This window comes from Chiroxiphia lanceolata, chromosome 1 (genome assembly GCF_009829145.1).
Source record: "Chiroxiphia lanceolata isolate bChiLan1 chromosome 1, bChiLan1.pri, whole genome shotgun sequence".
Classification (NCBI taxonomy): Eukaryota; Metazoa; Chordata; class Aves; order Passeriformes; family Pipridae; genus Chiroxiphia; species Chiroxiphia lanceolata.
In genome coordinates this window covers 32975491-33002419 of record NC_045637.1, presented here as the reverse complement: position 1 = coordinate 33002419, position 26929 = coordinate 32975491, and the positions used below count along the sequence as shown (strand labels likewise).

Genomic DNA, 26929 nt, shown 5'->3' with positions numbered 1-26929 from the left:
TGCAAAAACCATACAGGAGCAGTTCAGAGGTGAGCAGGCATCCCAGGCAATCCACTCAAATAAACAAGGAACCAGTCATTCTCACTCATCCAGGCAAAAGTCCTGGGCTTCTCCTCTGTTACTTCACAGCAAATGCAATGTAATACAGCAATATTGTTAGAAAGGCCTAACTTAAAGACTGAGAAGGTGTATAACTACAGAATTTTTTGGTATACTGTGTGTTTAATTCTGATTTTAAAATACATTAATATAGATTAGAATTGATTGAAAAAGTTTCTTAATTGTAAACATCAAAACTAGTGATGGCAAAAATCAGACCATACATTTTAAATATATTTAAAATGAAACCAACATAATAAGAAATATCATCACAATAACTGAAGTTTAAGAAACTCACAGTATTTGCAGCATTTTAGCTTATAAACATGAGTATGAGAAAGGCATCACTCAAATAGTTCTGTATGAGATACTACTGAACACCTAGTCTTGGGCCCTGCCAGTTGTGAATTATCCTTTCAGCTTCCAGTATTTTGAAAGTTTATTCTTCAAGAAATCAGAACTTACTAATAACAAAATAAAATACTATATTCTATAGTATTGATGTCCTAAAGGGAGAAGTTTTAGGATGGATACTTTACTATTAAGGATAAAAAAGAAAAATCAGTTTGAGAATAGTATCAAGGAACAGTAAGAATGAACAAGAAAAAGTTTGAGAAAAAAGACACCCTTTGTCCTACAGTAAAGTACATAGAAAATTCAACTGTGAAATCAGAATAAAATCCTAAGATACTGGGTGCTGGGCATTTCTTATATATCCAAAGCAGCAGAACTCCTATGAGAAAATATAACTATTTCATAAATTATTCTGCATAAGCAAAGACACTCTGGCACTAATGTATAATATAACTGTAGGGAATAACTCTTAAGTGGATGAGCTATGGAGACAATAAACTTGTAATCAGTTAAAAATCCCACTAGTAGAGTCAACAGAGGGAATACAGTTGACATAGTGATGTCATGTCATTTTCTCACTATCAAGTAACTAATCTTTGATGGCATGACAAAAGGGGACAAAAGCTATATATCCCATCTTCTCTTCACATTTTCTTATCTACATTACACCAGTGTTGTACTGTTTTATAAACAGTGAGGCAAAACCACTATGGGGTCTTCCAGCCACAAGCACGGAGTACATGATAAAATATACTGCTACATAATAAAATGTAGGACCTGGGAGAGATAGAGATTTCACTAAGCTGGTCAGAGATGAAATGCAGTTATATAATCAAAATATTTTTAAATCTTCTATGCAGATATTTTTGAAAAATCTGGCATACACAAAAGGGATAGTTCATTTATTATACTATGAATACAATTCAAAAAGCCTCTACACCTCACTTCAGATGGTTAACCCAATGCAAATCTCAGAAACTGCCTCTCAAGTACCTCCAGAGGAGCTTCCCTTGATGCTTGGCAGTGGTTAGGGACATTTGCACCTCTTGGAGAAAGCTGGACTGCACAGCCATGCCTGCCAGCTTTGTGTCTTCATTGCCAGCTTCCATGTCAAATCACCACAGCAGGATATTTCTTAAAGTCTTAATCACGTACATGTCTACCCAAAGTCTGCAAGTCAAAGTGCTGTCATTTTTGTAAAGCTATACTCCAGGGCTTATGTTGCCTTACAAGATGCTGCAATGGTTTTACCTCTTAGTCTAACCTACTCAGCTGCAATAGAAATACTACAGCACACATGAAAAGGGATGCAAATATACTAGAATTGCATTTTACTTCACTTCTGCTTTTGAAAGCACTTTGTACATAGGCAGCTACACAGGTTTGATTAAACAGTTCACAGATCTCAGAATATTCTGAGTTGGAAGGGGCCCACATGGATCATTGAGTCTAACTCTTAAGTAAATGGTCCATATGGGGATTGAACCAACAACCTTGTTATTATAAGCAGAATGCACTAACCAACTGAGCTAATCTCGGGGTTGGTTGGTATTAACTTTCCAATTAAGTATGTACAAGCTGCAAATTTTCCTCCCACACTAAAAATGACCCAACCAAAATAAACTCATATTAAAACAACAAAACAAAACTGCCTCACATTTTGAAGTGAAAATATTGCTGTCAAATATTCCATTCATTTTTCTTATACATCACGAAACACAACACTGTGGGGGGTTGACCCTGGCTGGACACCAGTGCCCACCAAAGGCACTCTATCACTCACCTCCTCAACTGGACAGGGGAGAGAAAATATAATGAAAGGCTTGTGGGTTGAGTTATGGGCACAGAGAGATCACTCACCAGTTACCATCATAAGTCAAACAGGCTCAACTTGGGGAGATTAAATGAATTTATTATCATTCAAATCAGAGCAGGATAATGAGAAATAAAAACTAAATCTTAAGAACACCTTCCCCCCATCCCTCCCTTCTTCCCAGGCTTAACTTCATTTCTGAACTCTCTACCTCCTCCCCCAAAAGCAACCCAGGTGGAGTGGTGAATGGGAGTTACGGTCAGTTCATCACAGGTTCTCTGACACTCCATCCTCCTCAGGGGAAGGCTCCTCATATTCTTCCCCTGCTCCAGAGTGGGGTCCCTTTTACAGGAGACAGTCCTTCACGAACTTCTTCAACATGAGTCCTTCCCAGAGGATGCAGTTCTTCATGAACTGCTCCAGAGTGGACCCCTTCCACAGGGTGCCATCCTTCAGGAACAGGCTTGTGCATGGGCCTCCCATAGGGTCTCAAGACCTACCAGCAAACCTGCTCCAGTGTGGGCTTCTCTCTCCATGGGGACACAGGTCCTGTCGGGAGCCTGCTCCAGCATGGGCTTTCCACAGTGCTACAGCCTCCTTTGGGCATCCACCTGCTCCAGTGTGGGGTCCTTCATGAGCTGCAGGTGCATCTCCTTTCCACCATGGACCTCCATGAGCTACAGGGGCACAGCTGCCTCACCATGGTCTGCACCACGGGCTGCAGGGAAATCTCAGCTCTGGTGCCTGGAGCACCTCCTCCCCCTCCTTCTCCACTGACCTTGGTGTCTGCAGAGTTGTTTCTCTCACATATTCTCACTCCTTTCTTCTCTGGCTGCTGTTTCTGTTGTGCAGCAGCTTTTCCCCCTGCTTAAATCTGTTATCCCAGAGGTGCTACCACCTACACTGATGGGCTCAGTCTTGTCAGCAACAGGTCCATCTTGGAGCCGACTGGCATTGGCTCCTCTGTACTTAACTGAAACTTCTGCCAAATTCTCACAGAAGCCACTCCTGTAGCTCCCCTGCTGGCAAAACCTGGTCATGCAAACCCAGTACAAACACTAACTCAGAGATGCAGGATGTTCTTTACAACTGTGAATACACTTGTATCATGTAAAAAAGCACCACACAACATAAAGAAATTGTTATCGTTTTTCTGAATATTATTACTTATTGTATTTTTCTGGAATGTTAATCACTTAGATCTTACGACATAAAATATGAATTAAATGCTCAGGTGAAATGATTCTTAGACTACGTCACAGTAATTGCATAAACAAGGACAGATTAAGTAGATAAAACACCAAAGAAGGTGGAAAACATGGACAATGACTTTTCAAACCAAACACACTTTTACAATGTGGAAAAATTGAAAAAGCAATATTAGAAAGACAAGTTGTTTTATGAACAACCAACAGATAGAGAATAGTCAAAACAGAAGACTGGACTTCATCTGTGCAGAAAGTGAAAATGCACATATGTAGTAGGGTGTCACCACACTTTCACACTGCTCTGTCATACAACCCAGCACACCAAATCTAATCTGTGTACAAGTATGTGACACACAACACATACTACTTACTTGTGAATGGCTTTATAAAGGTAACAACTGAGGGCCAGCCACTGCTGAGCAAAAAAAATTACTTGACATATCTTGTATTTTATATAACCAAGAGTTCTGCTTCTATATTCTAATCAATGCCCATTTTTCACATTATTACATTAATGATCCCAGGTCCTTTTCTGCAGAACTGCTACCAGCAAGTTCTAGCCTGTGTTCTCTGTGAATCTGACTGTTCTGCAGCTAATAAGACTTTGCTCTTGTCTTCCTTGAATTCCCTTATTAAGAAAAAAACAAACCAAACCAAAACAAAAAAGCAAAATGAAAAAGACAATCATTTCAATTTTTCAGGATCACATTCTAGTTCCAAAATGTTTGCAATTCTCTTCTAAGCCTGCTTTATAGCATACACAAATTTAGTAAGTGTACTGTTTCATCCACATCATTAATGAAAATATTGAAAGGTTGAGGAACAGCAATCCAATAGACTGGGGGTAGTGTCTAAGCAGGGAGCATCTCAAGGATTTTTTTCAGACCAACTCCTGCTTTGGTTAGAAGCTTGTTAATGTGATTCTTCTGTTAAAGTCCCAAGTCACAGAACCCTAACAGTTAACAGCTTCCTAAGTAAGGAGGGTTTGGTTTTAGTTTTATCCTTAAAACTCCATGAAAGTTTCCATTCTTCTTCTATTCTCCTGATACTACTTCACTCATTCAGTTACACAAAAGCATAAAAATCTGCCTAGAGGTAAAACATATTTCCGGTGTGCCATTTCTGACATTTACAGCAAATATTTATACATATATGGACATTAATATAAAAAGTATTATAGAAGTACTAAGTCTTCCGTAATTTCTTTTTACTGTGTTATATCTAGCAGCTTATTAGGAGTTGACAGAAAACACACACCTCTGCAATACCTTCAGAGCAGCTGTTAGTTCAATCGTTTATGTTCTAAAAAACCAAGTAGCGAGATAGCCACACAGTAGCAGTTTAGCAAGAGCATGATTTAAAGCAACAATCAGCAGACGGTTATCCAGACTTATTAACAAAATGTATCTTATTTACACATTTTAAATAGGTAACACTGGAAAAACTAGGCACGAAATCGCAAATCGTACAGGGTGTCTCTCTACACCTTTTAAAATATATAATTTTTCTATATTACTGCTGGTCCCCACTGTTTGTCCTCCCCATTTGCTCCTCCATCAATTTTGTTGCTTTTTGCCTTACTAGTAGTGGTTTGCCAACAACCAAACCAATCTAATAACTTGCTGCCATAGCAGGAGACAATCCCACGTCCTCTCTTCCCCACAGCAAAAAGTTAATACTTTCTGACCATTTACCTCACTGAACCAGTTCACATGCAGGTGAGGAGGAACATGAGAGGAGTGCCTGTGTCTATACAAGGAGGGCCATAAACTCCTGACCTGGAGTGAGTTCACGGCATTAGCCCTTTCAACTCCTGCTAATCAGCTTAGCTTTGCTGTCATGACATACACTGAAGTTCAGCTCCTTCACACTGTTCCATACAAAACCCGTGATCTCATCACCAAGGACTCCATCTTCAGAAATCTGTGGCCTGGTTTTCTTTTTTTTACAGTGCCTTAAGACACTGGAGAATCTTAATTTCAGTGGAAATATGGACATAACTACCAGCTAATTAACAGCTAAGAAATACATGACAACAAGTGAAGTTATGCCTTAAAAGCATTTTATTTTCCTGAAGTATAAGGTGTGGGAGAGAAATCACTAACTTTTATTTTGGTTGTTTTGATAAGATAATTTACAATCAGAGACAAAAGTGCACAAGAAAGGGAAGATGAATTGAAACAGAATATTAGTGACTAATACTCAAAATCCAAGGCACTGCAAGGCTGACATGAAAGTTCCCCTACTTGCTCAGTATTTAACCCAGCCCCGAAGACTAAATACTACAGTTCCATACAAATGCTTTCCTCTGCTCTTGGACTGGAGCAGGAAAGTATTGCAGATAAAGCCCCAGAAAGGCAAGGAAGGGCCAAGAGGCTGCAATGAATGTTGGGTTACAACATCAAATACCATCGTACTTTCAGATTTTATTGCCCATGGAGGACTATCTTTGGCAACTCCTATATACAATCAGCAAGGAGCTTTCTGAGAAAAGGCAGGAAGGTATTTTTGGAAAAAAAAATATCAAGAAATTGAACAGATTAAAAACTGCACTCATATTTGTCAGCCACTTTTTCAAACAGCAGTCAGCTCAATTTCCCTTTTGAATTACTACACAGGGCAAGCACATTAAAACAACAATAACAACAACAAAAGATTTAATACTCAGAAAACTGAGGTAGAAACTGCTTCATCTCACAGACTTCTTTCATCATGAAACCATATTGGTTCTCTAATTTCCAATACGATGTTGATCCAAGATACTACATAAAACATATGAGTCTCTTAATCATTGACCACATTACCATTATCACAGAATCACATTATGTGGGAATACATATTATTTTATTTGTCACTGATTCAATCCTTCTCTAAGAACTCTCTTTACAACAGTTTTGTGTAATTTTGAAAAGAAAAGGAAAAACCCAAACTAGACAAATAAAGTAATTAATTACGGAATCAAAGAGTAAGAACTACAATTTTCTCAATCAACAAAGTGGCCAAAGGTGGGAATTTTTGCTACCATTTAATTATGATACGTTAGCAAGAGGGCTAGAACAGAAAAGTCTTACGCTCAATCAAGGTTAGATTCATACAATTTGAAATACATAGTATATGTCAGAGTAAATATAATAAGCAACATTTTGGATGTAGTAAATTGCTTACACCACTACAGCAAAGGACAAGTAACTAATATGAAAAATCTGTGATCTATAAGATCATCACATCATCACATGCACAGTGCATCTCACACCGTCACAGTTACCCATACTGCATGGCACTGCTGCACAGTGAGATATGAGGATTCAGGTAAGGATGAAAGACATCTACAATTTAGGTTTACAAATATAAGTGAGGTGTTTAAACCCACACTGGAGTAAAAGAAAATACAGCATAGAATTACCATGGAGATGTCCTGAGATATCACATTTGGATACCCGCCTATTCCATCAGCTGCTGCTTCAGCAAGCACACATCCTCTTGAAGACCCATGCTACGTCTGACACTGCATGTGGCAGACAGTTCAGAAAAACCCTGACATAAAGAGGCAATGAAATGGCAATAACCTGTGTGTTTAAAGAAATGTGTTATACCACTAGTCAATACAGCCAGAAGACCCAGGGAGTTATTCAAGGTGATCAACAAGTAGCCTTCTAATTTAGGATTAGCCAACCACAGAGCTGAGGAGCAGGTGAGGAGCAGACAGCGTAACTTAGTTTCTTGAAATGCACGAGATGCCAAAAATACAGGCAACTGAATCCTATCCAAAGTCTACTGCCAAACTTGTCTTCAACAAGTAAGTGCTCATGGACTTTATTAAAACAGACACAATTACAGAAGTAAATAAGCTCCCTTGCAGAGAGGTTCCCCACTGAATTTATTTGCCTCAGATATAAGGAATGATGGAAAATGCAGGGGTTAGAGCACTGACTGTAACTGTGCACATTTTCGAAAATGTGTAAGAGTCTAAAAACTAGTAACAAGAGAAACTTCACAGAAAGTGGAGCATATTGACAGGCAGGAATGCCACTTTTCCCTTGCTTCCCCTGGCAACAGCAAGGCAGACATGAAAAAGCTGAGAAAGGAGCAACTCGGGCCACAGTGCATCTTACTGTGTACAGCAAAACTAACAACCCCAGCCTGTACAGAAGGCTAATCTTCTCTTCTAACAGAGGAATCAGTCAGGTCCTGTGTATACCAGACAACCACTCAAGTGGAGACTTCACAGACAGACAGACATGAAACAGAGTAGAGAAACTTTAATATTCATCTTGAACCATGGTGGAAAAAAAGGATTGCTCTTCTGTATTGAAATGATAAGGGAGATCAACCAGATTATCAACTCAAAGATTTCAATGCCAGAAGAAAACTAAGAGATAAGGAAAGCCAATCCATTGCATTAGAAACTGAGCCAGTTTGGCATCTCAAAGTTTTTCAACCTGTATATAACTCAAAGCCCAAGGGAGAAAATTAGTCTGGTTTATATAAATGTTTGCCACCTTACAAAGATAATCTCATCAGAAAGTCTGTCTCAATTTATTACTGCTATCCAGAAAACAGAGAAGACAGTAAAAAAGCCATGGAAATTTCCAACAGGCAATATCAGCTAACCTACTTCTCAAATTACCACAAATTTTATGCCCAGAACAGACTCTGGACCATCCAGATAAAACACTGGTTGAGATATAGCCATCAGTTTGACCGAGACAGATACCCTGAACTATTGGAGAAGAAAATGCAGAACTCCTCCATGAATCATCAGACCCTTTATTGTAGAAGGCCCTCCTCATCCAAAACCCATCATGGTTTGAGGTAGATCCCAAAAACTAGCTTATAGATGGCTATAGAGCCTTACAGATCAGAGGCAGGACACATATTGCCCAACATTAGGGGGTAATATCCTTCTTTGTATTTGTTTACTGCACCTGGGAGCAAGCACTAACCCAAAGCACAAGAGCTGGCTGTCCAGTACTGTAACACTTCAGCTCTCTTCCTTACCATGACTGAAAAACTACCTACGACTTCCTGAAAACAGAAAACTTGTATCTCCCCCAGACACTCTGTGATACACAGTCATATCTGTAACACTTCTAAAGTCATCATAATACCATCTTGCTGCAGAGGCAGGTAAGTCACATTCGCCTTAGGTTAAACGAAAATGAGTTACTCTGCTTTCCTGAAGAAAAACAGTGGAAAAGAAGGGAAGCCTAAACCACTAGTTTAACAATCAATCATCGGCTCAAAAAATGTAGAAGGGGATTAAATGAGTAAATGAAAAAAACATGACTCAGAATTGACACACTGCCGCTACACATTCGTTTGTATCAAAGCTGTAATTGGTTCCTTATTTGTTATGCTGGAGTCTAATTAGCGTTCCTTCCAGGAGTCTAATTTCTTATCTAACTAGTATTTTGAAATTTCTCTCATATATATTTCTAAAAGCCAGGGTTTTTTTATTTTGTGATAACAAGTAGTAGTCATATTCCTAAGATCTCCAATCAGCTTTGACTGATTTTAAATTACAAAATACTCATATTCTAAGTAAAACATCCCTCCAATTGTTATTTTGTCTGAAGCAGGCAAAAATTACTTTTTTACTTCATTCCCTAACTAGAAATTGCATATTATTAAAGGAATTCAGAAAACTATCTCGGTTTTCCTTGACTGCCTGTGATAAACTACTTCTCATATAATTTGAGAAAACAAAGTTTGGTGAAGTAGCAGAAACAAGCCTTTTTCTTTGAAAAAAGTTACATCTCCTGCTACTAGCCCTTCTCATACTGTAGTCACCTCCCCATAGTAAACAGCTACAGGATCCTCAGGGAAGGTGGGTTTTCGGTGGACAAAGTGACAAGTGTTGTGTTCTTTTGTTAGAGGCATATAGATTTCTGGTTTATGTGCCTTTTTTTCTTCCCTGTGAGTGTACTTAAACAGAAAGAGTATTTCACAGTTAGAGTGATGAGTGCCCACCTTGAAGTCTCATATGGCTTCCAAGAAGTTCCAGCTCTCAGACACAGCTGGGGTCAAATTGCCATCACCTGCTCATGAATCATTCCCAGAGTTCCCTCTTCTCTTAAGTCTTCCATAGACAGGTTTTGCAACACCTGGATATAAGATAATGTTAACATACAGTTCATAAAGAGATTAGCTCCCTGCTCACTAGGAAACAGGATGGGGCCTCTGCTCACAGGCATAGAGTACCTTGTCAGAGCAGAAGTTCTGCAATGAATTCAAAAAGCCTCCTCCCTATTATAAGTGCAGCTCTCCCCAGTCAGTGAATAAAGATAAAATAATTACTGAGTATTGGATTGGGCCTACCAAGTGCTCTTGAGTAAAGACAAACACAAAATCAAAGCTTTCAACTGGAGAAAATTAAGTTTAGATATGCTATGTTTGGGAGCAAGATCTTGAAATGTTGCAAAATTTATGACACGGGCCTGACTCAAAAACAATGAAAACAGAATCCAAAAATTAAGGAAACAGCTATCAACAAAGACTCCTCAAGCTTCCTGAGAATGAAAAGAATCAACAACTCAGCCTAGTTCACCAGGACAGTAATCACCTATTGATTCCTTGTAGCAAACCCATGCTTGGGACAGAAATTATCAAGTTGCAAAATGAAACATAACCAAAGAAGTTACTTATCTACTTATGAAGAAACTACAGATTATAGAAGACTTTGACTATCCAGGAAGAGCTAAAAAATCCTAGTGACAGACTTACAGACCCTTTCAGAACTAGCAAAGAAAGACAATACTGAAGAAAAACTCCTGGATATGTGATCAGTGCTAAGCATTAGCTAAACACTCTAAACTTGGCACACATAGAGCACACATTCTGCTGCGGCACAGAGGCTACACGCAACTGTCAGGATGGTAAAAGGTTAATTTCTGGAGTTGAATCAGCAAGGAGGATACTTAAGTAACAACCAAGAACAGAATGGAAGAGTGCTGGTAAAAAGACATTCTGTTCAAATTAAGCACACTGTGAGGGCACAGAACCAGCATAACAAAACCAGGCTTCTTCCTCCAACTTATGTACTAGTGTTTAGAAGTACCAAGGAAGACGTGATAAAATAGCAAATCTTCGTCCATATTGCTGATGATTCAGAACAACTTGTTTTCCCAGATCAAAGGAAGTTATAAGCACAACTACTACAGGAAAAAAATGTAAACAAACTGTGAATTAAAATTTGGAATTCTCTCAAGTATTTTTCCACAGACGGAGTCAGAAATAAAACAAATGACAACTCTGGCTAAAAGTGCAACCTGATTCAGTGGTAACATGAAATGATTAAATATAATAGGACACAGCACCTAGAAATGAGTGAAAGTGAAAAAGAAGTTTCCATATATTAGGAACAGCAACACTGTTTGGTAACAGCATAGTCTCACTATCTGGAGACAGAACAGACGGGCGGATGATACTCTGAGCTGCCCTTCAAAGGAATGCCTTTCTCACCACTTACTGTACTTTCAGGACTCCAAAGCCATTAGACTCAGCAGGGTAAAGTTAGCTTTTGTGACTCTGGAACCACCCTAAACTAGAGTGAAAGAAAACATTTGCTTTTGAACTTGCAGGGACAACACTTCTGTTCACTAATAAGCTAAGACTTTTATCCTTCAAAACCAAAATCAAATAAACAAAAGGCACTTCAAAAGAGAAGGAGGACACTATTTTCTAGGATCTCCAACAGAACACCTGCTATTTAGCTACATATATCTGCCTAATACGGTCTCACCTCCTGCAAAAGAGGATGTTCCTTGTTAACGAAGGGTAGTGCTCTTAATGCAAAGGGCATCCAACATCCACCTAGGTTACAATGACATGTAGCAGAAGCTCAGGTAGAACTGCAGACTCCAGAGCTGTGGAGCAGAGATCTGCAATCCAGAACAATAGCAAAGGTACCTACATTTGAAAAACAAAGTAGGCCCTGGAACTCAGACTGCCTCAGCTAATCCCGTTCACCTGCAATGCTCTGTCCTGCCCTATCTCGGGTATATATTAGGTATATCAGTCTGACAGTAACTATGTTTCTCTTGCTCCTATCCCGAGCCTGAGGTGCCTGAGCAAAGGTAAACAGCACCAGACAATACTTTTTTGGCGCTAGATGTCAAAACTCCTAGTGAGCCCAGAGTTGGTTTACAAGCCTTGAAAAGGTTCAAATTACTACTGTGTCCAAGAAAAAAAACAATTTCAAATCAGGATGGGCAAGTTGCTGTTTATATCTTTTTTAAAATACTGTAAATATACTTAAGTTTCACCAGCTACAGCAGCCGTTTGCTCTCATGCCCATCTGTGATCAAGGTGAATGTTACAAAGTATCGAGGGGCTCTGCAGTAAGATTCGAAGAGAACCAGAAAGAAGAGTCAAAGCTTTATGCATAGTTTAATTGTCACATGAAAAAAGACCTCCAAAGCCACCTCCTCTGGTGAACTGCCACTGACAGTAATTTGTGGAATGGCCAGTTTCACAAGAGCCCTATAATGTAACAGCTGAAGAAAAGTGCTATATTAAATTCTTCTCCTGGGGCTTGACAAATACCAGTGCTTGCCTGGAAATCCACATCTAGAACGCCCTCATGAATAATAACTCCATCAAGTCCACGGAAATGGGATCCAGTCCTGGCATCTTCAGTGAGTTTTCACTTGCTTAAGGCTCTAAGTGATAAAAACTGGCCAGGTGAGAGGAGTGAAGATGATGTGGATCACTCTCCCTTTTGAAGAGGTCAAATCCCATATGTAACCCAGTAGATTCAGCTAAGAGAGAATCTTGAGAGATGTCTCTGAGAAACCAGGGTGACCTTTACCTGCCTTCTGATCCAGTACAGGCTTCTCACTCCTTTCACAAAGGTCAGACATCCTTAGCTGTCATACAGAAGCTGAGAGGACACTCATTTTACACAAGACTACAAAGTATCTTTCACTGAATTATAAGAGAGTGAGAAGAGTTTCCAAGAAAATCCCTCTAGAATTGATCATTACAATCCCAGGCCCTAAACAGGTACAAAAGGAATGTCTCTTGGGTATATACTCTTAAGCAAAATATCCCCTTGAATGGATATTGACACCACAGATGAAAAGCAATTCCAAGCTGGCAGGTTTAAGTACTATCAGAGATACAAGACTAAAACAAAAGGCAGAGAAAATATTTTCCAGTCTGGAAGGGAAAAAGCAACCTAGTATCCAGAACTGAAAAAGGACCAGAAGATGAGAAAAAAGTAAAACAAACAAACAAAAATGTTATCAAGAAATTTTATTTCTTGCTCTTACCTCGTCTAACAAAGCCAAAAGCACTACAGAGTGGTTTGGGTGGGGTTTTTTGGTGGTTTTTTGTTTGGTTGGTTTTTTATGTTTTGGTGGTTTTTTTTCTTTTTGTATCAGAACAACTGGATACACTACAAAGTAACTCAACATTACTCTATATCAGCTCTACACTTTCACCTTGGGATCAGTGTATCTTGATTTCATCCTTCAAAATGTATCAGTTGCATAGATGTCTCATCTGAGTGACATGGAAAAAGTTCACTGTCACTTGCAGTCAGTTACTTATCTGGACAATTTCAGCTACTGACACCAATCTGCATGTTTAGTGTAGTCCTTATATTTGTGTAACGCTGCTTTTTTAAACTGGGGTCATTACAGGGCAAACTGGGAAGTGCAAATACATAACAGGTGCCAAAAGTAAGAAACTGAGAGTAGCAATAACAATAAAAATTAGGTTACTCATCTCTTAAAGAACTCTTCTTGATCCAACAGGTGACCACTTCCACTACAAGAAACTTTTCCAGAAAATCTGGTCTTCTACACCCAAAAACATTTCCTTCAGCCTGGAGGCAAACACCCTCCTCAAAGCTGGCAAGCAGCGAAACTGGAAGTGTGAGCACCATGATCCTTTGGAATTTTTCAGAAGATGAGACTGTAAACATACCCTTCAAGTGAGCATGAGGTACTATGGTAAAAATCTTAGTAAGCTATCTTTTCCCGGGAACTAAGGATAGGAGGTTAACCCATACTTGACATAGTACTTGGCCACTGGTCCCTTGGCCAGGGACCTCTCCAAACAATGGGGATTTGAGCTCAAAAGTTGAATTTTAATCTGTCTAAAAAGTGCTCTGTCCCATCATTTTAATGGCAACTAAAATAGAAGATTATGGGGATACAGAAGTATACTGGAGTCACAATTAATTTATTATGAAAAAAAAGTGCTCTTTACCAGGAAAAAATTTAAATTTCATAATTTGATTTTATTTGGTTAAATATCAATAAATTTGTAACATTCTAGTGATATACTATACAGATGTATAGTTGACTAAAGCAAATGAAAAGATGCAGCATGACACAGGTGACCACACTGTGACCATGGAGTACACATTTTATCTCTGGGAAACTTTACAAAAACTACCAGCTTAACAAAAAAGACACACAAAACAAAACTCAAGCCACAAAACACTTTCTGTTGAGGTGAAGTATGAACAAACTTTAGCAGCTACAGACATGGATGTGACTCTAGTATTACACTACCACAGATGGCTTTTCAAAATTCATTTTTATATTAGGATTTGTGACAAGCACTTTTTTTATTCTAAATAGTTTCCAGAACAACGCCTGACAAGACATCTCTCAGATTCTTACTGAACTCTTGATCTTTTAATGCAAACATACTTTGGATAACGCTGATCATGACTCAGTGCTGACAATGAGCAGACCCCCTAAACATAGAGCCCTTGACTTTTAATATATATACATATGTATTAACTACACTATACACAGGTTCCGTTTCCTCTCTTCACAGAGTTTATCATGCACTCCCACTAATTCTATTCCCCCCCCTTGCACCATATATCCTCTCCTTCCTGAGCAAAACTGCCAGCCCCGTTCCCTGACCTGCCTTGTGCTCTTTAGGCACCTCAACCAAATGGTACTCTCCACTTTTCTTTCTTTTTTTTTTCAGAAGAGAGAGAAAATTCAAGAACTATTGTGAAAATTGCAGCCTATGTATGATCCAAAGATTAGAAATGCAAAATAATTGGTTCTGGCAAAAGACAGGCCTAACACTTTTCCTATAGATCTTGCTGTTGCTGACAGGAAATCAATGTAAGCAGGGGAAAGAAAAGTGAAGCACTGGTGGTTCATTAACAGAAGTTATGTTGTTTCAGTTACCCTAAAAAGATGCAGAGTTAGGTCCTTCCCCACCACATCAGTGAGACCCACACGAGGAAGCAGATACTTCGCACTCCAATGGAAGAAGATCCACGTTCATGTATCTATCAAATATACACAAAAGAAAATGGCACTAAAACTGCCCACTTTATAAGGCCAGCTCACCAATGGGATGATATCATAAGAAGATATATTTTGGGATGAAGAACTGGACATAACTGATGAGAGTTTTCCAGTGTTTTCAAAGACTGACAAGTCAATAGCCACATATTTCGGGTAGGTCAAAACAAACTGTCTGGATAGAGCATGACAGGTGCACCTTTCCTAATGGCTAAAGACGCAGTCCTGGAATCAGAGGATCTGCTTCACTACAGCCTGTTGCCTAACCTTCCCAAGGTCATTTTTCATGACACTTGACAAATAAAACATCTAGTATTTGATTCACTTCCCACGTTCACAATAATGTAAATCAGGGTTACGGTGGAATTCACTTTATAAACCTGTGTAGGAAAATCAAGCCTGATCTTTGTCCCCAAGGAAGTAACTGAGTTAAACGCTTATTTAAACTTGCTCCAGTCATTAAAACACCTCTGATCAGATTTTCCTGCAAGTAAAATTAGAAATTTTCTTTATAATCTACTACCATAATTCAGGACGTAAGATTATTCAAATTTATTATTTTGACATAATTCTCAGGGGATGAGGTAGTTTAAGCTGGCAACAAGATATATAAAGACTTTCATCTCCAGACTACAGCCTAAGCAGAATCCAAACTGGATGACTTCTGCTAAAGCTGAACAACATTGTTGAAAAGTAGTCTGCAAAGAAAAGAAAATCTGAATTGTCCCTTCTCTTCATAAACTATGAGCAAGCAGGCAGTCTCAATCCTGTTCCTAGTTGGCAGCAATAGGAATCTTCACAAAGGCAAGAGGAGGAATATCTCTCTCAGAGAGTTTTTCTAGGTCAAAGCTAAGGTTCAGTGGCTGGAAATCAGTACTGGAAATCTTGCACTGCTGCTGACTTTCTAGAAAAAAAGAAGATTTCATTCAGAAATCTGTCAGCCTGGTACTGTTTACATAGGCAGCGATGTCACAACAAAGCCTGTATAGAACCTCCCTGTAGTTAGCAAATGATTTAAATACCTTAATATTACTACACTGGTATAGACTGCTAAGCTGGAATTACCACACAGCCCAGGAAGACCTTAGTCCTGTGCAGCTTGATGCCACTAGTAATGTAAGCAAGATACAGCAATGTATGCTCACTAACAGAAGTGCAATGCAACTTTGCACAGCAAACAGCCTTACTTGTGTCTTGCAACACTGTAGTTACTCATGCACATCCCTCAGTACTGTTCAAGACAGTATTTTATGCAAAGAGTGGGGTTACAACAGCAACACTTTATCTACTCTTTTGTATATCCTAAACTTTTTTTTAGTACTATGGTAGTTGCACAGGGAGCATTCCGAGCATGGCTCGAGAAGCTTACATCTTGGTATTCACAGAAAGAGCTTGCTGGCCGTAAAGGCAACACCGGGCAGATACAATGTGGGAAATTTTTTGCTTAGGTATCACTGACTTGGGTGGGCCCCTGAGCACTACAAGGCAAACAGCTTCACTGCAGGATTTGCCCTCACAGCTCATCCCAAGCAGCCCACACTTTCCCAGGAGGGCAAGGCTGTGACTTCCAGGCCTGGCTGTGATCAAGATGAACTTTTTTCCACCAGAGACACCTGAACAGTGGGGAAACGCCACCAAGCTCCCGAGAAGACTGGACTAAGCACCTTCATTGGATCCCATCTCAACGACGGCCTCACAACCCTCGTGCCGGGCGAAGGCCGGCAAACTGCTCCGCTGCCCATTGCTTGGGAGTGATGCCGACATCCATTTTGGGAATGGGAGAGCCCAGCACTGATAGCAAAGTTTAGGGCCCTGTCCGAAGTTTGGGGGCAGCGCAATATGTGCGAAGTGAGGACTGACTAACACACGTACAAACACACGCCGGCCGAGCTGCGAGGTCCGCGCCGCCGACCGGGCGAACGGCACACGGCGCCCCTCGCCCCGCCAGCGGCGGAGCGGCCACCCCGCGCCCCCGGCGCACCGGGCCGGGCGGGCCAGGGGACGAGGAGCAAGTTCGGGTGGCACAGAACTCCTCTCTGGGGTCGGGGGCAGGGCAGGCCCGGCGCGGTCCCCGCCGAGCCCGGCCCCGCCGCACGGCCCGGCCGCGGCCCGGCCTTGGCGCAACGGCCGCCGCCGGCACCGGACCGGGAGCGCGGAGCTGCCGAGGGGCTCCAGCGGGGGCTCCCTCGCCGCCCCCGGAGCGGCGGCGCTGCCCACCTGTGCCCCCGCCCGCCTCCTCCGCCCCTCAGCTGGCGGCTGGGGGCGGGCGGGGGCCCCGGGGCGGATGGCGGGGACGGTGCCACCGCCCCCCGCCCGAGCGGAGCGGGCCGGCAGCGCCGTGGCGCAGCAGCGCCTGCACGGCCCCGGGGAGGCGGGGGGCGCCGGGGGCCGGCGGAGTCCTCGCCCGGGAGCCGCCGTGCCAGCGGGAGGAGAGAGCAGCCGGGACGGGGACTCGGACATCGCGGCCAAAGCCGCTCCCTCCCCTCCCGCCCGGTTACCTGCTTCCCGGGGACACTTTGGAGACGCCTCCAACCTCGGCAAACACCAAAGAGAACTGACCCCGCCGCCGCGGCGGCCGCCGGCGGCCCCAACCACTGCGCCCCCCCCGCCCTCCCGCCGGCGCCGCCGCCCCGCCCCGCCGCCCCCGCGCCGCGCGTCGGCCCCGTCGCCCCCCCTGCTCCCTCCCGCCGCCGCCCCCGCCGCGTCCGCTGCCCCCGGGCCGCTCCCGGAGCGCTCCCCGCGCCGCGCTCCCCCCGCGCCCGCCGCGCGAATGGCCCCGTCCGCCGCCCGGCCCGGCCGGCGGCGCGCAGCGCCCCCCGCGGCGGCGCCGGGAACTGCGCCCGCCCGCCCCCGGCCCCGGCGGGGCCCGCGGCGCCCCCGCTCACCTTCCCCCGCCGGGCCGGGGCCGAGCCGGGCCGGGCTCCACCGCACGGCGAGGCCTCGGCACTGCCGCAGGAGGCAGCCCCGACCCGGCCGGGGCGCAGCGGTGGGGGCCGTGCCGGGCTGAGAACGGGGCTGAGCTCGGCTGAGCTCGCCGAGCCGCTCCGGCGCTGCCCCCTGGCGGCCTCTTCCAGCGCTGCGCACGGATCGGGCCGTGGGGAGCGGAACGAGGAGCGAGGCTTAACGCCAGGGAAAGGAAAATAATGGCTTGCAGTAATACAGGGAGAGCGGGGGAAAACAACACAGCACAACAGAGAATGGGCCTGGTTTTATTTCTCCGAGCTGGTGTTACTCGTCTCGCTCTAGCTTGGACCACTTAACTCTCCAACGTCCTTCCCCTCTCACCTCCTTTCCCCTCCGAGACAGCTGTTTTCGAAGGATGGCAAAAACTCATAAGCATGATTCATGTCAAAATTTTGTTCTGTCTTGAATTAGGGCAAATCATGTTTCTGAAGGGGAAGATAACTGATGCAGTTGCTGGGCGCTACCTTACAGCTGCCTGGAGGGAGGCTGCAGGGAAGAGGGCCAGGGATTGCAGCTGTGGAGGTTCAGCCAGGGAGATTCCACGGTGCATCACTGAAACCTCCCTCCCCAGCTGGGCATAAAACCTCCCACCTTGGACACTGTCAGGGCTCAGCTAAATAAAGTCCTGGGTAACTTGCTGCATTTTTTTGTACAGCCCTACTTCCATGCCCTTCCAACTAATAACAGTCCTATGGTTCTGCCATCATAAAAATATTTATCTTGTTGCCATGTTTCAGGTTTGAATATCCCTTACAAAAGGTGGACCTAGATAGAAAAATGCAAAAAGGCAGAAATGAAAAAGTGCTTATGTAAAATTGAGATTAAAGTCTGAAGAGTTTCTTCCTTTAAATCAGAAATTAATAGAGGAAAAAAAGAGGGGGAGTCCTAGAAATTAATTTCTGACTAGCATGAAAAAGATAACATTCAAATTCTTTATCTCAAAGTAATCATTTTATTGTTCATTGATAAAAGATTTCTGAGTTTAATCCACAATCTAATTTTTTTTTGTAGAACCATCAGAACTTGAAGCAATGATCTTCCTACAAATCCTACCTGATTTGCTAAACTGTAGTAACAAAATTCCTCAGGCTTAGAAACAAAAGCAGATTTTTTTTTTTTGGGGGGGGGAAAGATGCCTATATCTTTTTACTATGCAACTAGGTTTTAATGATAGCTCATAACATTAGTTATAGCAAATGTAATTTAAAAAAAAAAAACAACAGATAAGTCAGGTTGAATCAGAATGAATGCAGAGTTCATATTTCCTCCAGTAACTGTTATTCTGTGAGAATTTTTTTTTTAAATCATGACTTCACATCAAGAGGTGGATCAGTACTGAGCAAAAAAGAAAAAGATGTAGTCTGACAGGATTCCCAAGCATGGTATAGGCACATAGCTGAGGTGAATTTTGGTAGTAAGCTTGCATATTGTAGGTAATTTACAACACCAAAAACATATAATGACAGTGGCAGAGCTGTATTGTGAGTATCTAAGTGATAGCAAGGTTTTATTCACAGAACACTAACATTTACAACTTGTTTAAACACACTTTGGGAATTTAGCATTTGCTAAGAGCTTTATACATACCCTGTATTCAGCAGCAGCAGCTCATCATCCTCCCCTTCTGATTCCTCCATTGTTTTGTTTTCTGTTTCTGAGATTCCTTACCCCTTAATTAATTTAAGAACTGAGGATAGAAGTATACAGTATAATACAATTTCTTATGTATTATTCTGATATAATATAGTGATACAATGTAGCAATGGATAATAATGCAAGTACTTTTCATTAGGCTACTACGAAATTTTGTGTGAGTGAAGTTCATTCCGGTGCTGAATCATGATCGTGCTTCCATAAGTCTGTAGGGTTTTTTGTTTGTTCTTGGGGTTTTTTCCATTTTAATTTTATGTCTTAAAATTTTTATTTTAATTACTATTAGTAGTTTGAAGAACAACCACATAGTATAACATATACTTAGTATGCATGTACCCAGCAGAAAAATGCATCCAATGAATGTCAGCATCAGGTAACAAGGGAAGTTTTTCTGAACTTTCTGCAGAGACAGATGTAATTCCAACAAGCCTATAAAAATCTCTGATCTGTTTCGTTATTTCAATACCTAAAATTTTTATAATATTGCTATTGCTACACAGCTAAAGGCTTAGTTTAAAAACGTATCTTGAGATACAGGTATCAACTCAGAAAAGTCTTGTATCTTGATATACATTTTGTGGTGCAAATGGAATATAGCTGAAACAAAACTGAATACAAAAGAGTACATTTTATCCTCAAATTTACCATATATGTACATTTTATAAAAGAAAGGATATTTTACAATAATTTTAAGTTCATGTATTCAGCTTTTATAATGTTTCCAGTAAAATTGGAGCTTTACATATATGAACAACTTAATTACACTACTAATAACTTCTTTAGATTTACTGTACCTTTATGTTTGGGTTTTTTTCTGCTACTGCTGAGCCATAGGATAAAGGCTAGTCAGTATCTCCAGTAAAAGCAGCTTATTACAACCTAAAACCTTCTCATTTTTGCAAACAAGATGCATAGTTTGTATATACTCATTCACTCTACTCCATTAGTACACAACAGGAGTGTCATGACTTGCCCAACAATCCAGTTTCAGTATGCAAGTTGTTAAAAGGAGTGATTAATTCAGTAAGCAGTTTGAAAACAACAAAAAGCCACAGTAATGCCTAAATGCCTGCACAAATATCTAACTGAGGGAAAGGATACAGAGTAATTCCATTTGGTCTCTATACACAAGTGCAGGACACTTCAAGACACTAGGCCTTGTCCTTTCTAATCTTAGATTCATAACAAAATAAATTGGTACTTTCACACTGACTTGCAAAATTATTTATTATTAGAATTGTAATTATAAAAAGTCATCAAGAAATGACTTTCCATCCCTCAATACACTTCAGTGCAACAAACCAAACCAAGCAAAAATAAATGCCCAAAGAAAATGTCCAGACAGAACTGCTGGTTGAAAAGAACCTCTGAAGTTCTGCTCCACCACCCTCCTTGCCCCCTCAAACTCGGACCAACTTTAAAGCTAGATCTGACTTTGGAGTTTGCAGGTTGCTCAGTTTCCTTTTGAAAATTTCCAAGAGTGGAGATTTTACAGCTTCTTACAGAACCCTCCTCCAGGGTTTGACAGTTTCTTTGTAGTTGTACTTTTTATATATTAAAGAACTTGGATGATATTTTGATACTAAATTTAAAAGCATAATTAAGCTAATAGAGTGCTCATAATACACTAACAGGGAGCAAACAATATATTTTTTACATTAGTTAGTCATTCAACTGAATAAAAGCCTCTAACAGCTTAATACCAGAAGAAATAATTTTAAATAATATTTGAAATAACATTTTTCCAGTAATTAAAACATATTAGAAAAGTAAAAGCCAGGAGTTTGGGATTATATTTGATTAACACCCAATATTATTAACAAGCCTAAGTCTAGTCAGGTCACGGCTCTCTGCAATAACAGGTGCAGAACTGTAACTATGAAAGTAGATTTTTGACTACATTGCATGTCATACAAGTGCCTAGAACAATTTATCACTAGATAGTACAAGGACTGAGAGGCACAAACAAACCAAGATAAAACAAACTACGGGTAAATACCATGCAGAGTTTTCTCAGGTAACGGAAACCATTTATTCCTTATGCCCCAGTGAAGACTCACGAGCAATGAATTTTAACAACTGACGTTAACACGCTATCTTTCATGATTCATGTCTAAAATGCAAGTTCCCTAAATCAGATGAATCACACAATCACTTCAAGAATCTAAATTAAGCGAACCAGAACTTGCACTTGTCAGCATATATTCCACTTTTTCCATTAGTGATGGGATAAGGACATTGTGCAACCTCTAAGTCCTTATTTCCCTTAGCAAGTATAATTTTTTTAGAACACACCAAAGTGAATCCAACCAAAATGATGTGCTGATTTTGCAATCACCAGCTTACATCTAGGTCTCTTATCATCAAGGTACCAATACTGTTTCTTCATTAGTTGACCCACTGGCCCAAACTCAGATTGCTTTGCAGGTAGCATTATATTTCCCAGTAATTATTTGCTCACATTGCTCTCATACAGCAATGCTAGGAATAGTAAAGCCTTGTGTAAATAAAGGCTTTGCTTTACCCTTTTAATAATGATAGTGAAATTTTAAAACTGTACTGGTAAATTATTTTATAGGAAATATTACGAGTTGTATAACACATTCAGAAAACCCCACATCACTCATTATTGTAGTTCATGGATCCAAAACTGCAGAAAAGCTAGCATTAAGTCTCTAGTTCTAATTTGCACATTTCTTTTGTGACAGTTATTTCCACAATTTTCCATTTATTTTCAACACAAGGTACTGTAAAAACTTTCTGTACACTCACCTCACCTTCTCACAATTACAGAAAATCTAACGATTCATATTTAAACATACCTAGTTAATATGCATAATAACTACATAAATTTGTGTGTGCATATGCACAGATAGTTCATAAAAGTTCATCATGTATTATGAACACCCAAAACCTCTCATATATCCTGTGTGGTTTCCTGATTTAAATAAATAAATAGAAACTACAAGATTTGTATTACTTCTGTAAAACACAGAGCATAGAATGTTAGAAGAAAACCAAGATAACTCAGGTCAACCAGGGCTTCACATCTCATGACTACAGTAATGAAGACAAATGTAACTACAGTTTGATAAATCAGCAAAAATAATACCAGAATTAGCAACCTGAAGATCACAGTGTATCAGTTTTCCATTACAAAGCACACACTCATTTAGGAATGGCCCATTTCTGCATTACTAAGCATTGCTACTGGATGAGACTACACTGGCTTTGCTCAGGAGAGAACTATGGGACAGCCAAAGAGTTATTACAGGTCAAAGCAGCAATAGATTCTATAAGATTAAATTCCTGTTTACAACCCTGCAGGTCTTGGGGGTTTTGTTTTACTGATAGCATTCTGACTACATAAAAAGGCCTTCGTACAAGTCCAAACATGATGCTATTTTTACTGACAGTGTTGCATGAGAAGATCATGGCCATTCTCAAGTGCTTTGGATTCTCATTAGTACCTTTCAGTTCAGGCAGCACTTCAAACACAACCAAAGTGACACCAGTAATATCACCAGGTGTCAATACTAGTTATATTTATTGGCACAGTTGTGCTGGTGAGAGACTGTACCTAATCATACCTATCGACAACCTTACCAGCAGCACACTGTAACAGACTAGGTCCCAGAGAAAGTAGGGATTAGGCCTTTTACATCTTCAAGTAAATTAAGGCAAATTTTGGACATGACAATTAAGTATTTCAGTCATCACCAAACACATCCTTGTGGTGACATTAGATTTACCTGATACAGATAAAGAGATAAAAGGACACAACTAGTTCAAAGAGAATTCAGTCAGTAGAAAAATGCTTTCCATTCTGCACAGTTTGTTTGCTTCCCACCCATTTACACTGCTAAATACCTTTTATTGCAGGACAGTGGAACAACTCCGCAACAAGAGGAAAAGGATTTGTATTTCTACCATTTTGTAGAAGTAAAAAAATTACTTACAGAAATTGAACATGATTATTAATTTATACAATAAATTAAACCTATATTAAATTAGTAATTTTTAAATTATTATTCTCTTGGAACAAGAACTACCTTAGATCTACATGAAGTCCAACTGCAAGAGCAGAAAAGAGAAATTGTCTGTACCCAGCATTCATCCAGAAAAAGGGTTCCCCCTCCTCCAGCCCCAGAAAAAAAAAGTTCAGAAGCTGCTAGTACTACAAACATGACTCAGTAAATGACATTGTAGTCAATAGGAACAATAATAAAGCATTGCCTACACATGCTCCTAAGTATAGAATCTCATGAATGGAAACACTAAAAGCAAGGACAACTGGCAGCATTGTCACTCAAATGATGTTTATTTTTAGAGGATTACTGATGCTTGCAATTTGCCATTAGTACTATCTCCTGCCAGCACACACTGGCTTCATTCTCAGTCTGCCCCATTTTCTAACTGATGGCTCTTAAAGCAAATACATTCGTGCTACTTCCAGGGACTGCAGCAACACAGCTTCAGAAAACGTGAAGTGTAACTGAGTAAACAGCAGGTATTACATTTAGTGAAAATACAGAATCTATGCATGTCACACCTACATCAAATGCAATTTAAGTACTTAGTTTCACCTACAAAGTAGACATTTCTATGGGAGTTTACCATGTAAGAAATTTGCCGTATGTTATGCATGTTATAGCAACCAGCACTGTAACTTTTTCAGAGGACAGCAGTGAACTAATAGTGTAACAATGTATTCTGAGAGCGAGACAAATCATATTTATATTAGATGAAGTTTGTTAAAGCTGGCTTCACATCATTTCACAATCCTGCCTAAATTAAGAACCATCCCTTAGTAAAAAGTTTTTTGGGTCTGCTGACAAAATTATAAATTACTAGCTGTAATTAAGCACGATCATGTCCGTAACCCAACGAAAATAGCTGGACTAAATTCTATTGCTATATGAAGGTGTAAATACAGCAGACATTAAGATCTGCAGCAGTTCTAACTTTATAATTAATTCTTTTTTAAGGAACAGTCAGTGCAATGTATTCCATTAATTAAATAAAACCCCCACCCTTACCCTGCATTGTCACCAAATCATCAGTTTGCCATGATGTGCTATTGGAAGCTATAGGGACTCTAGGATGTTTTGAGAATTTGCACAAAGGCCCTAACTGGATATTTTGACTAAAATGTTGCTGTATAGCACATCATTGAGCCAGACGTTTCCCACCCATCCAATAATTTACCAAAAATATCAGTTTTACAATGGTTCAATGTCGCTGAATTTGACAATTTAAGCAAGAGTAAACTCCCACATAATTTGAGAAGTTTTGTACTATTCTATCATTAAATTAACACTAATCTACTACCTGGAACAGCAAATAAAAATGCTTAAAAATGGAAGTTATATGGCAGACCTGTACATTTCTGCATTTCTCTGAAAGTTTAAACACATGCCAAGCCCACAGGCCTTCACAGAAATTAGGGAAACATCATCATGTCTGAAAATGTTTTGATTTTTCAAAGCCTATTAGGACAAAACATAAGCAATCTACAAGGCACTGCATCTTTACAGATAGATAAAACTGCCCCAAGACTTTCAAATCAGTTTCCTCTACACTTCACTACAGTTAACAGAAAGAACACTTTAGATAATAAATTCCAAATCCGGAAGGAGGTAGCCTGTAAGTTTCTACTTCCAGGCAAAAGCTAGCAAATTCTCACTTTGTTGTATCCAGATTATTTTTAATGCATTCTTTATTTTTAAAAACCACAACAAATGAAAACCTAAACGTTGATGGGAACCTGCTCTTTCAAATGAAAAGCTGTAACTTATAAGGTCCTTGATACTGTGTCAAGTAAGGTATAACTATAACATACATACAAAGATTGATACGCACTAAAATCAATCCAGATTAATGCCTGGCCTAAGCAAGATTTATTACCCATCTTTAGTAGGTACACAGAACTACCACGAAGACCAAAACCAAGAAATAAAGATCTATGACAGAAAGAAGCAGTGTTCTGTGGTGCAGACCATGCAGCAGGACTCTTTTCAGAGGCCAAATCCTGCCATAATACTTTGTAAGTATAAAAAAGAAAGAATTAAGTAAACGCTTTACCATGTGACAAACTCGTAACAGTGACAGGACGCATTACTCAAAATCAAGTACAGTGCATTAATACAGTGCCTTGAAATACACAGAAAGCCATCTCACCACAAACCAGTATGGAACTGGCTTATACAGAGATCACAAATTTTCCAATTAGATCATTGGTTTACTCCAATGAGAACCACGAGACATTAAACTTTGGGTGCACAGATGCTCCAAGACTGGGCTGGCTGGTACAAGACAACTCTTGTTATCCTTACCCAGGTACATCCAATACTGGATAAAAGTTCAGATGGATTTACATTTCAGAAATCATTCAGGAAAACCTAGTCCTTACTGTATTGCATGCTACAGCCACTAATGTAAGGAAAAGTGCCTTCTGGATGAAATGACATTTCATATCAACATCCAAACAGTAAGCCTTTATAATGTTCACTTTCAGAAAGTGTCACAGAGAAATGAGTCAAAAAACCCCCAACATTACAAAGCAGTTGACAGGAAACAAAAAGAAGTAGATGATGTATTCAGATGAGTGTAGGAGCAATCCAGAGAAGCTTTTAGGGAAAAGAATTACAAGCTTTTCTACAGAGCATTCCCCCAATAGTACCTGAGATGACAGGAAGATGTGAGTACTGTCCAGGTATGATTTGGTCTATTCCTACAGACTAAAGAAAGGAAGTTAACAGAAGGAATTTTCCAAATTACAAAATCACACAGCAAAGTACTATATCCAGTCTGTTTTTCATTTGCAAAACTTCAAAATTTTTTGTCAGGCACAGTATGAGGGCCACTTTGATCAGTTAACTAGGGTTTCTGAAAAAATTTGCAATGGCAAAAAGAAACCTATTACTTCAGTTTCTGGAGAGGGCTATCCATCCTCTGAGTTGTTAAGTTTGATAGGACCAGTGGTTTTTCTTAGTATAGCACGTCCCAACAAAATGATACCAGTTTTCATACAGGACCTCGATCTTTCAGTTGCATCATGACCATAGTTGCATTGCATTTGCTCTCTTCCAACTTTGAAGAACTTCTTAACATAAGAATTATAGATTGGTGCAATTACTGATGTCTTCTTAAAAAAAAGGCCGAAACCTGAAATCCCAAAAACACACAAACCCAAAAGCACCATGCCACCAGCCACCGATTCACTGAGAATATTCAGGATGTTATCAAACAACTTTCAAGAACTAGTTCTCCTTCCCACCCTACTTTATGAGCATAGCTTATCTCCATATGGTATCCTCATTGTGTTGGTCAACAGAATTTGCAGGAGCGTTTGAAAGATCATTCCCAGTGACTGAATTATTATTTAAGGAACCCGAAGTCATCTATTATTCCAGCATAATCCTTAAGACAGTAGTTACCGCTTGGGGCGGATGACAATGCGCAGATACATAAAAGATTAAAAGAGTTATAGTCCAAAACCCAGCGCGATACAGAATACATCAGTGTGACTGCCCCCAATTTCTCCTTCCATCTCA

The 26929-nt window shown here is 40.3% G+C and overlaps 2 protein-coding genes across 11 annotated transcripts in view; both read right to left on the bottom strand.

Moving 5' to 3' along the window:
- Positions 1-17364, bottom strand: part of STAU2 (staufen double-stranded RNA binding protein 2) — a 168656-nt gene extending 151292 nt beyond the window's left edge. For all 5 annotated transcript variants that reach the window (XR_004354254.1, XM_032674434.1, XM_032674442.1 and 2 more), the window contains exon 1: positions 17255-17364. The gene's annotated coding sequence lies outside the window, so the exon portion shown is untranslated. The remainder of the gene's footprint in view (positions 1-17254) is intronic.
- Positions 17365-18649: 1285 nt separating this feature from the next.
- UBE2W (ubiquitin conjugating enzyme E2 W) overlaps positions 18650-26929 on the bottom strand; it is a 44079-nt gene continuing 35799 nt past the window's right edge. For 4 of the 6 annotated variants that reach the window (XR_004356019.1, XM_032682793.1, XM_032682783.1 and 1 more), the window contains exon 6: positions 19198-19407. Coding sequence is in view for 4 of the 6 variants with exons in the window: in XM_032682793.1 (XP_032538684.1) it covers positions 19385-19407 (23 nt within the window). In the remaining 2 variants the exon portion in view is untranslated. Of the gene's footprint in view, positions 19056-19197; positions 19408-26929 lie in introns of those variants that run through there. The other 2 variants (XR_004356021.1, XM_032682763.1) reach the window with 1 other exon arrangement.